The sequence below is a fragment of the Triticum aestivum genome, chromosome 6A (genome assembly GCF_018294505.1).
Source record: "Triticum aestivum cultivar Chinese Spring chromosome 6A, IWGSC CS RefSeq v2.1, whole genome shotgun sequence".
Classification (NCBI taxonomy): domain Eukaryota; kingdom Viridiplantae; phylum Streptophyta; class Magnoliopsida; order Poales; family Poaceae; genus Triticum; species Triticum aestivum.
Genome location: NC_057809.1, coordinates 524,939,613 through 524,949,953, shown reverse-complemented (window position 1 = coordinate 524,949,953; position 10,341 = coordinate 524,939,613). Strand labels below are relative to the sequence as shown.

Sequence of the window (10,341 nt, the reverse complement as noted above, 5' to 3'; positions counted from 1 at the left end):
GGGCATGGCCAATGCATAGCCTCAGGGTGATGCCTCACATGTCATGTAGGATCGGATAACAGAAAAAGTAGGTTCGGATGAGGAAGCGGGATCCTCTTCAGGAGACGGATGCTTAGAAACAAAAAGTGTAGTCCAGTGCATAAAGTTAAAAAAGTTGAAATGAAGAGGAAGGATGCATGTGTAGTAAGAGTCACTTTTTATTCTTTGATGAGGTCCACTAATAATAGCTTGCATTGTGAAGAAAAAATCAACACATATGCTTCAAATTATTTTTTGTAATGAGGCATATATATCTATATGCTACCATTGTACATTGTACATGACCTTAATGAACAGGCTTACCACCACGCCCCAACGCATACGGTTAGCCGGTTAGGTACGGGACGGGACGGGACGGGTGGCGAGCGAGTCAACCGGAGAGACGAGACCCATACGGTTGCGCGCACGCGGGAGCAAAACCAACCCAACCAAGAGTCCAGGGCGGGACTCCGGCCGAGCCACACAAGTCAGGAAGGAAACCCGGTACAACAAAAGCAATAAATAGCTCCGACCATGGCGGAGCCCCGGGCTCCCGCGGCGTCCTACGTACGCGCGCGCCGCTGTCGCAAGGAGGGTCCTCACGCCGAGGCCAGGACGGATCGCCGCCTCCTCGCCGACGATGGCGACGCAGCCGCTTCTGCCGCCGGAGCAGCGCACGCTGCGCGCGGCGCTGGACCAGCGGGGGCTCGCGGAGCCGCTGCTGTCGTCCTACTGGAGCGACGGCCACTACGACGCGCGGGGCGATGGGCCCCTTCGGCGGGCGGCGGGGGCGGTGTGCGCGGCCGGCAGGGAGCTGTGGACGTTCTCGCGCAATGACCCCAGGAAGCCCGTGTACGCGGCCAAGGTGGCCACGGCGCTCGCGCTCATCACGCTGCTCGTCTTCCTCCGCGAGCCCAGCGACATTGTCAGCCACTCCGTCTGGGCCATCCTCACCGTCGTCGTCGTCTTCGAGTTCAGCATCGGTCAGCGTCTCTTCTTTTATTTTCCTCTTTCCGATCGCGATGAATCTATCAAGGTTCTTTTCTGCGACCCTTGAGCTAAACACGTCCGATTGTCTTGCTATGCCCTAATGCACCGCCTCCTCGTCTATTTGTTGATCAATATTTTCTCTTGGAGTAGAAAGCTTTACTTTTGACACAAAAGAAATCAGCAATGCACCAGCATGCAAATAGTACTAGGGTAATGCAATGCGATCGCTAAGATGGTGAAGTTAGGGTATTATTTTCCAGTTTAGCTTAGTCGCCTGAAAACGCATTCTGGGGATCACTCGATTTCGGAGGGAAGAAGCAGTTGTTGGCTCTGCAGAAGCCCCTGGGTCTATCTTAGGGTGGTAGACAACCCTACTATCTATTTTAAGATGGCAGGCTACCCCATTATATCTATCTTAAGGGTGTTAAGGGTGATGCGGGTTCGCCAGAAAAAACTAGTCATCGTCGGAGTTACAGGGATGGTTGTGGGTGGCGGTAGCATGGCCGTGGGAGGAGGTTTAGGGGAAGGTGGGGCGGCAAGGTTGGTGCGGGAGCACTGCCGGCTGCAGACGGTGGTGGCTAGCGGTCCGGCTGGTGGTACGTTCAGTGGTTGGGATGTTGGGGAAGAAGAAGAAGGTGGGAACTGGAGGTTGAAGAAGCAATCTGAACCATTTGTTTTGCATCAAACGGCTGAAACAGATCGACGGACCCAAATAGAATTTTCAGTCGACTTACCCCTAGCCAATACCATTATTTTCCAATGTCAGCAATGTTAAAAGGGTAATGGTGATGTTTCGAACCATCGTAGCATTTGCATCTTCGATGGCATCACGCGGTCGCGTACCCACCTGGTACTCGCCATCCAGCGCTAGTAAGAAACTTCTTTTTTAGGCAGTATGAAACGGCAAGAAAGAAATGTGCTATGATCATATTTACCTGGTGCTCATCGTTACAATGTACACATATTCAGTGGTTGATTTATTTATTTTCTTCTCCACACAGGTGCAACCTTGAGCAAAGGCCTTAACAGGGGATTGGGGACTCTGACGGCAGGCGGGCTTGCTCTAGCAGTTGCTGAATCGGCTAGGCACATGGGCGACCAGGACATAGTGTTTCTCATCATCACCACCTTCGCCGTTGGTGAGTACTCCCAGGTGAATATCAGCTGATACCACCACTCAAATGCTCCTATACTCCCAGTTTGAAATTTTCAAATTTGCGTGTTTCAAAATGCTCGGGTTTTTTTTTGCGAATGTTCACAACACATGTGTCTACAACTCCTAAAAAATTTAGATCAAAACTGAAATACACAAAGAAAAACAAAAGGACAAAAAATCCAACATGAATATTTTTTTCGAAACAGAAATCCAACATGAATAGTGTCAATAAAATACAGACAAAAGGATGAATAGTGTCAAAACCACACTATTCACAACTGGATTTGTCCTTTTTATCTCTCCATGTGTTTTTCGAATTTGGTTCTGAATTTTTAAGGTTGTAGACACATGGGACATCTAAATTTGACATCTTCAACTGGGAGCATGTGTGTGGTAGTACCACCTGATATTTCCCCCTACCAAAACAAGCTTGAGTATCAAATCATCATGCACTGGTACTCCTACCACTAGTGAAGTTCCAACGTATCTCTCATAACTGATGATAATATGATTGCCTGCAGGATTCGCTACAACCTTGATAAAGGTGCACCCCAAGATGAAGCTGTACGAGTACGGGCTCCGCGTCTTCCTGCTCACCTTCTGCTACGTGACGGTGTCCGGGTACAACACGGGGGAGTTCGTCGGCGGCACGGCCCTGAGCAGGTTCTTGCTCATCGTCATCGGCGCCGCCGTCAGCCTGGCGGTGAACATAGGCATATACCCGATCTGGGCGGGAGAGGACCTGCACCACCTGGTGGCCAGGAACTTCGCCAGAGTCGCTGAATCCTTAGAAGGTATGAGCATTGACCACCTGGTGCTGGTGGGCAACTGCTTCTGCACCACCTGGTCTGCTTCTAAGATCTCGAAAACCGCTTTGGTTGCTGGTTGTTGCAGGGTGCGTCGATGGATACCTGACATGCATGGAGTACCAAAGGGTTCCTTCCAAGATTCTCACGTACCAAGCTTCCGATGATCCTCTGTACAGTGGGTACAGGGCGGCTGTCGAGGCACAGACACAAGAGGAAGCACTGGTCTGTCTTCTTCTTGCTCAAGCTTCATTCAATCTAGGTTTTTGGTGCGTGTTTCTAACATGGTTGTGACTTGTGATACTGTGTTGGCAGCTGGGGTTTGCCATATGGGAGCCACCGCACGGACCATACAAGATGATGAAGTACCCCTGGCAGAGCTACACCAAGGTTGGCGGCGCGCTGAGGCACTGCTCCTTCGCCGTCATGGCGCTGCACGGGTGCATACTGTCGGAGATCCAGTCGGCGCCGGAGAACAGGCAGGTGTTCAGCGCCGAGCTCCACAGGGTGGGCGATGAGGCGGCCAAGGTGCTGCGGGAGCTCGGGCACCGGGTGAAGACCATGACCAGGCTGAGCTCGCCCAACATCCTCTCCGAGGTCCTCCACGCCGCTGAGGAGTTGCAGAAGAAGATCGACCAGCGGTCCTACCTCCTCGTCAACACGGATCGTTGGGGGGAGAGGGAGGACACCGCCGCCTCCACCACCACCTGCAGCCGGCACGAGGCAGGAGCCGGAGCCTCCAGGGAAAATGAGGCGCCACCGCCGCCGCCGGAGCAGGCCGTCGTCATCAACATCCCTCCAATGCACAAGTCGGAGTCGAACACGACTGTCGCCCGGGCCGCCGGCGTCAACGTCCCTCCACTGCACAAGTCGGAGTCGAACACGACCCTCGCCCGGGCCGCCAGCGTCAGCATCCCTCCACTGCACAAGTCGGAGTCGAGCACGACCCTCGCCCGGACCGCCAGCGTCAGCGTCCCTCCACTGCATAAGTCGGAGTCGAACACGACCCTCGCCCGGGCCGCCGGCGTCAGCATCCCTCCACTGCACAAGTCGGAGTCGAACACGACCCTCGCCCGGACCACCAGCGTCAGCATCCCTCCACTGCACAAGTCGGAGTCCACCACGACCGTCGCCCGGGCCGCGGCCCTCGGCAACGTGCACAAGTCGGAGTCGAGCACGTCGCTCGCCCGGTTCGACTCGGCGGCGTCGTGGGCGGCCATGTCGCTGGCGGACGGCCTGGCGCTCAAGCCCCAGGGGTCCTGGCACCACCGGGTGCCGCCGTTCCACCCGGGCCAGCCGGTCGACGCCGCGGAGGCGAGGACGTACGAGAGCGCGAGCGCGCTGTCTCTGGGCACCTTCGCGTCGCTCCTCATCGAGTTCGTGGCGCGGCTCGGGAACCTCGTCAACGCCGTCGAGGAGCTCAGCGACAAGGCCGCCTTCAAGGATCCCGTGGAGGAGCCATCCGTGTTAACAAGGGAGGAGGAGACTGGTGTTTTTGGCAGAATGACAAAGTTTTTCAGGCTGAAGAGATGATGTGGACGGCAAGAGAAGAGACTATAAAACAATTGACCGGTGGTAAATGGATAGCCCGATGTTGTTCAATTAGCCAGACTAATTGAGTGTACCAAAGAAGCATGTAGAAGGTCTGATATATACTGTACAAGGTATACATGTAAATACAAATGTGAAAATCGGAGAATGTAAAATGCTCTCTCATGCAGTAAAGTGAAACAGGGTGAGAGGGATACTCTGTAATATACCAATGTTTTTGAATAGCGGACTATACTGCATTTAGCAGGGTCTCACTAAACAACGTCGTCTTTGTACAATTTAGCGGTTTTAGACTATCGCCGTTGTTATAACACTATGTCACATCTAGATGTGAGATAATACCTCACATCTACTTATAACATCATCGTACATCAGTAGATAAATAAGGCTTTGTCTAAGTTGGGTCTAGGCTTTTTAGTCTTGGTTGTTTTTGTTATTGGGTGGGCTCTATTGTTGTTGCACAAAACAGGAAAAAAAAAAAGATAGACAGAAAAACAAGTTGTTCACGGGTGGATCTGGGCTTCGGGCTACAGCTTGTAGTTTGACATGTTTGAACCATTGCACGTGGCTTGATGAATGAACGCACGAATAATTTGGTAAAACAGTGGATCTCCTTGGCGAAAGTATGAGGCATCTCGATGTAGAGCTCGCGAGAAATGTTGTGGCTTTTTTTTCTGTTTTTTCTATAAACTATTTGGTGAAATAAAAAATTATTTGCAAATTTTAAAAGTCCGTGGATTAGAAAGGAGTGGGAAATTTGAATGTTTTCACGAATTTAGAAGTCATCGAATACAAAAATATGTTCGTGAAAAAATGTTGACAAATTTGGAAAAAGTTCATTAATTTTTTAAAAACAATAAAACAGGAATTTGGGAAAAAAACATGACCTTTAAAAAAGTTCATAATTTTAAGAAAATATTCGTGATTTTTTTAAATGTAAATGAAAAAAAATATGATTTTGTTTTCAAATGTGAACATACAACTGGCTGACAACCCTTTTCCCGCCCCTAATTGCAGTCTCGTTGAACATACGTGGTGCAGCTTGTTGCTGGTGGCCGGCAGCGCGATGCAGCCTCGCAGCTCTGGAGTAGAACCAGCCAACCTGGAGACGGCAAGCGATGCCTTGCGCCGCACTGTCTCCCAGTCCATGTTGGCCCTGCGTCCCGTTCGTACTTACGTTTATGAGTGAGTCCGCACGAATGAATTAATCTATCTTCTTTTGTAATGGAATGGAAAGGCAGAGGTGTTAATCTAATCTATCTTGGCCGCGCGCGGATGCAGAAATTACATGGTACGTACGTAGTACCTGACTTCGTCGACGGCGAGTGTGGACAAGGAGATGGAGCGGAGCCTCAGATCGGCGTGGCTGATGGCCCTGCCGTTGTCAAGTTGGAGGTAGTTCCTGGGCACGGCCTTGGCAACGATGCCGTCGACGGCGCTGGCGAAGCGGTGGTGCATCAGGAGGAATTGACGGAGGACCTGGGCGCGGAAGCTCATGGGACTGGCGGGCGGCGGCAGGTACCTGTCCAGGTATTCGACGGCGTCCAGCCACAGGCCCCGCTGGACCAGGCCGCCCAGGTGCCGCATGCTCATGTGCGCGCGCGTCTTGTTCGTCAACCTGAATTGGATGGAGCCAAGCGAGCGTTAGGAAAGAAGCTAGCTGGGGAGCCATTGATATGTTCTTGATTTGAATTTTGAACTGCTTTTCATTGCGCTTAGATTAGAAGGAAGGAAATTTCAAGTTTGAACAGAGGCGCGCGTACCGTACTCGTTGTAGGAGTCGCGGAAGCCTTGGTCCCAGAGGAACGCGATGAGGCGCCGATGACGAAGCCGCGTCACGCGCGGATGCTCCGGCGGGCTGGAAAGCTTGTGGGCGGCCTCGCCGACGGAGTCGTCCGCCGGGCGGGAGCGCTTCTTGCCAGAAAGCGTGTGGGCGGCCTCGCCGACGGAGTCGTCCGCCGGGCCGGAGCGCTTCTCGGCGGTCTCGCCGGAGGCATCCGTCACTGGTGATTGGGCTGGGTATGGACTATGGAGTGCGCGCGGATTGAACACGCAGAGAGCTCTCGAGAATGGTTTTTCTACCATGCACGGGATGTCCCGTGCATGCTAGTGTCCCACCGTACTATCTATGAGGCTATAACTTGTAGTTACTCCACCCTATGACCTTATCTGATTCTTCCCCTTCTCATATTTACTCATGCATTTTAAGTCAGAGCCTGAAATTTTAAAACCATGTAGCTTTTGAATGAAATTTTTTATTTCTGGTTTGTTTGCATATTTGGGGTCCTGAAAAGGAGATCTTTTAAACAAGATCAATCATGGATATTGTCACGCCTCAAGTGGGTCTTAGCTGTGACAATCGCCACATGCTTATAAATCTCAAGTTTATAGGCAAGTTAGGCTAGTAAACAAAAAAAATTCCAATATGCACAAGAGCCAACTTTATTCATTACTAGCTATTACAAAGGTCATGATACATGCAACTTCTTTATTTATTCCCAACCCGTAGAGCTACTCCTACTGTTCATCATTCTCATCAGCACATCCATCATTTGCTACTTCTGCAAAATCAACAACAATAGCAAGAATGAGTATGATCTCATACTCAGCAAGCACACGGGTAAAAACGGAACCTCTCACGGCAAAAGTGACAAAAACAAAGGGGTTAGTTGTATAGAAAGAGTTTGATGGCAGAGAAAGATAATGGATTTAATTTAAAAAAAGAAAGGAAATAACTGGCATCACATATGACTACAAGCTTCCCAACCCGGGAGTCACAGGGGTGAAATTTCACACTTTTACGCTCTTAAGAGGGGTACTCCGACGTCGACAGTCTCGACTAGAACCACACAGGCGCTAGTAGAGCAGAGCTCTATATTCCCCCAAGAACCAACCACTCGACTTACTAGTGTCGATCGCTCCTACGGATGCATCATCGACACGCTTCCGAACGAGTGTCGTTCTTAGCAGAGAACTCAGACAGTCCCATACCTGAACTGTGACCGGTACAATACATTTGCCGTCGTGACACCAGATTTTTATAAAATTTACTAGACAAGGATTAGCAAAAGGAAATACATGCAAGACCAAGATAAATATCTCTAGGCTTTCCACAGAAACAACCATCCATGCATGAGCCATTAATCTATGTGCTCACATGCATATACCAAGGATTTCTCGACCGTGATCATAAACCAAAAAGTAGCACTGTGGTATGCATGCTAGCTTCAAGAGATGTACAGGGATCAAATCACACGAACAGTGCACATTATAGAGCTTCAGAAGTACTACTGGCTATAGAGCATGGCATGAACAGTGAGACAAAACAAGGAATAGGACAGCTAGAAAGGCTAGATGGAACGCATGCTTGTCTGAGTCGCTGACTCGCTGCTTCCTCCGAGGGCTCTTGCCGATCAGTGATTCTACTCCATGCAAAGCTAGCTAGTGAACTTGTTTTGTATGCTGGGATGAGTACTACAGCGTGCTCTTGCTCCTCTATTTATAGGCATGGTAGGGTGTAGGGGATGGAGCTGGATCACTGTAACTCAAAAATATCAACAGCCTCGGTGTCCCTAGATTTTACAGCTGCTTGTACTTTTACATAACACGTGCCTAGCTGACTCAATAGAGCATTAAATGCTACAGATAAGTGCAAGCTTGAGGTGCAAAATATCTTGTACCACACCCACACGTGGCCCTCCTACCCGAAGGCTCTACCACCATGTTCCTCTAATGCATATCCTTCCACATTAAGGAATTTAGTTGACTACTCTTAGTTAGTACTAACCAATGATTGCCAATGATTGATTTTATCTAATTACGCTGATAATTATTACTCTAACGTGTGCTAATTTCTGTTAATTATCAAATACCAAAACCTTATTATTTCTAATAAACACGGGCATTACATCCTCCCCTACTTATAAAAATTTCATCCTCGAAATTTAATTACCCGTAAACTGGAGATGCGGAAAACATGTGCGTAGATCATCTTCTTTTTCCCATGTCGCCTCCTCTTCTGTATGGTTGCTCCACTGGACTTTACAAACCGTATGGTCCTTTTTCTCATTACCCTATCTTTCACATCCAAAATCTTCACTTCTTTAAAGTGGATACATGGAACACATTGTGTATCCCGGATAAATTTGGGGGTAATTCCAGACGGTAAGCGACAGCTCCAACTTTATTAATGATTTGAAATGGCCCGACATATCTTGGACTTAATTTTCCACGTAGGCCAAAACGTCTCGTCCCTTTCTTTGGAGAAACTTTCAGATAGACAAAGTCTCCTGCCTTAAACTCAACTTCTCTGCGCTTTTTATCCGCTTGAGTCTTTTGTCGACTTTGTGCTGCCTTTAGGTGCTCACGAATAATTTGTAATTTCTCCTCGGCCTGTTGAACCAAATCTGGGCCTAGATATTTCCTTTCTCCTATTTCTTCCCAGCAGATTGGAGAGCGACACCTCTTGCCATATAATGCTTCATAAGGAGCCATTTTAATACTTGACTGATAACTATTATTGTATGCGAATTTTACCAGAGGAAGTGATTCATCCCATTTTTCCTTGAAGTCTAACACACTTGCTCGCAGCATATCCTCCAATATTTGTATAACTCGTTCTGACTGTCCATCGGATTGAGGATGATATGCCGTACTAAAATTTAACTTTTTCCCAATGCCTTATGTAAACTTTTCCAAAATCTTGAGACAAACCTCGGATCTCGATCAGATGTAATGTCAACAGGAACTCCATAATTAGCAACTATCTCCTTGATGTATAACTTAGCTAATTTTTCAAGAGAAAATGTTTTCTTTACCGGGATAAATTGTGCCACTTTGGTCAATCTATCTACTATGACCCATATAGCATCGTATCCTGCAGAAGTTCGAGGTAGTCCCGTGACAAAATCCATACTAATTTCTTCCCATTTCCAAGTCGGGATTTTTAAAGGTTGTAGAAGACCGGCTGGTTTTTGATGGTCTACCTTTACCCGTTGACATATTGGACATTCTAAAACAAATTTTGCTATTTCTCTCTTCATATTGGGACACCAAAAATTTCCTTTAATGTCATGATACATCTTTGTGCTTCCTTGGTGTACGGTGTATGGTGTGGAGTGTGCCTCTTGCATAATTTCCAACTTTAAATCTGACTGGTCAGGGACACATATGCGGTTTCTCAGCCATACAGACCCATCACTTCTTATATGAAACTCCGATGGCTTTCCTTGTTCTATCCCCTTTCGGAGGTTCAAAAGAAATGGATCATCCATTTGTTTCATCCGGATTTTGTCTTGCAGATCAGGCTTGACTTGTAATGCCATAACAGTGCTAGTTGAATCACGTACATATACTTCTATACCCAATTTCTCCATGTCCCTCAAAATGTCTCTTTGTGTAGTAATTAGACATGCCATGTTGCAAACATTCTTTCTACTAAGTGCATCAGCCACAACGTTAGCTTTACCTGGATGGTAATTTATGTTGATATCATAATCCTTAAGTAACTCTAACCACCTTCGTTGTCGCATGTTTAATTCCTTCTGGGTGAATATGTATTTCAGGCTCTTATGATCTGTATAAATTTCACAGCGTTCTCCATACAAATAATGCCTCCATATTTTTAATGCAAAGATGACAGCACCCAATTCCAAATCATGAGTCGGATAATTTTTCTCATGTGTCTTTAGCTGTCGAGAAGCATAAGCAATTACCTTATTGTTTTGCATAAGCACACAACCCAAGCCTATTTTTGAAGCATCACAGAATATAGTAAATCCAATTCCACTGATTGGCACTGCTAAAACAGGGGCCGTCACC

General features: G+C 48.0%; 2 protein-coding genes across 2 annotated transcripts; one reads left to right on the top strand and one right to left on the bottom strand.

Annotated features, from left to right (window-relative positions):
- Nucleotides 1-551: 551 nt before the first annotated feature.
- LOC123130909 (aluminum-activated malate transporter 6-like) lies at nucleotides 552-5,072 on the top strand. Its single transcript, XM_044550699.1, has 5 exons — nucleotides 552-1,001; nucleotides 2,010-2,147; nucleotides 2,686-2,958; nucleotides 3,059-3,195; nucleotides 3,286-5,072. Exons 1-5 carry the CDS (start codon nucleotides 659-661, stop codon nucleotides 4,501-4,503), a joined length of 2,109 nt encoding a protein of 702 aa, XP_044406634.1. The 5' UTR covers nucleotides 552-658; the 3' UTR covers nucleotides 4,504-5,072.
- A 324-nt stretch (nucleotides 5,073-5,396) lies between these two features.
- Nucleotides 5,397-6,542, bottom strand: LOC123130908 (uncharacterized). The gene is made up of 3 exons (XM_044550698.1): nucleotides 6,285-6,542; nucleotides 5,828-6,139; nucleotides 5,397-5,677 (listed from the first exon to the last, which is right to left on the bottom strand). The coding sequence occupies exons 2-3, from the start codon at nucleotides 6,112-6,114 to the stop codon at nucleotides 5,452-5,454; spliced, it is 513 nt and encodes a 170-aa protein (XP_044406633.1). The 5' UTR covers nucleotides 6,115-6,139; nucleotides 6,285-6,542; the 3' UTR covers nucleotides 5,397-5,451.
- Nucleotides 6,543-10,341: the final 3,799 nt, after the last annotated feature.

What these genes read in the sequence shown, in the direction of transcription:
- LOC123130909 (XM_044550699.1), top strand. Translation starts at nt 659, where the DNA reads ATGGCGACGCAGCCGCTTCTGCCGCCGGAGCAGCGCACGCTGCGCGCG. An exon ending in CATCACCACCTTCGCCGTTG is followed by an intron (nt 2,148 to 2,685) that starts GTGAGTACTCCC and finishes GATTGCCTGCAG; the next exon opens with GATTCGCTACAACCTTGATA. An exon ending in AGTCGCTGAATCCTTAGAAG is followed by an intron (nt 2,959 to 3,058) that starts GTATGAGCATTG and finishes TGGTTGTTGCAG; the next exon opens with GGTGCGTCGATGGATACCTG.
- LOC123130908 (XM_044550698.1), bottom strand. Translation starts at nt 6,114, where the DNA reads ATGAGCATGCGGCACCTGGGCGGCCTGGTCCAGCGGGGCCTGTGGCTG. An exon ending in CTCGCCGTCGACGAAGTCAG is followed by an intron (nt 5,678 to 5,827) that starts GTACTACGTACG and finishes AACGGGACGCAG; the next exon opens with GGCCAACATGGACTGGGAGA.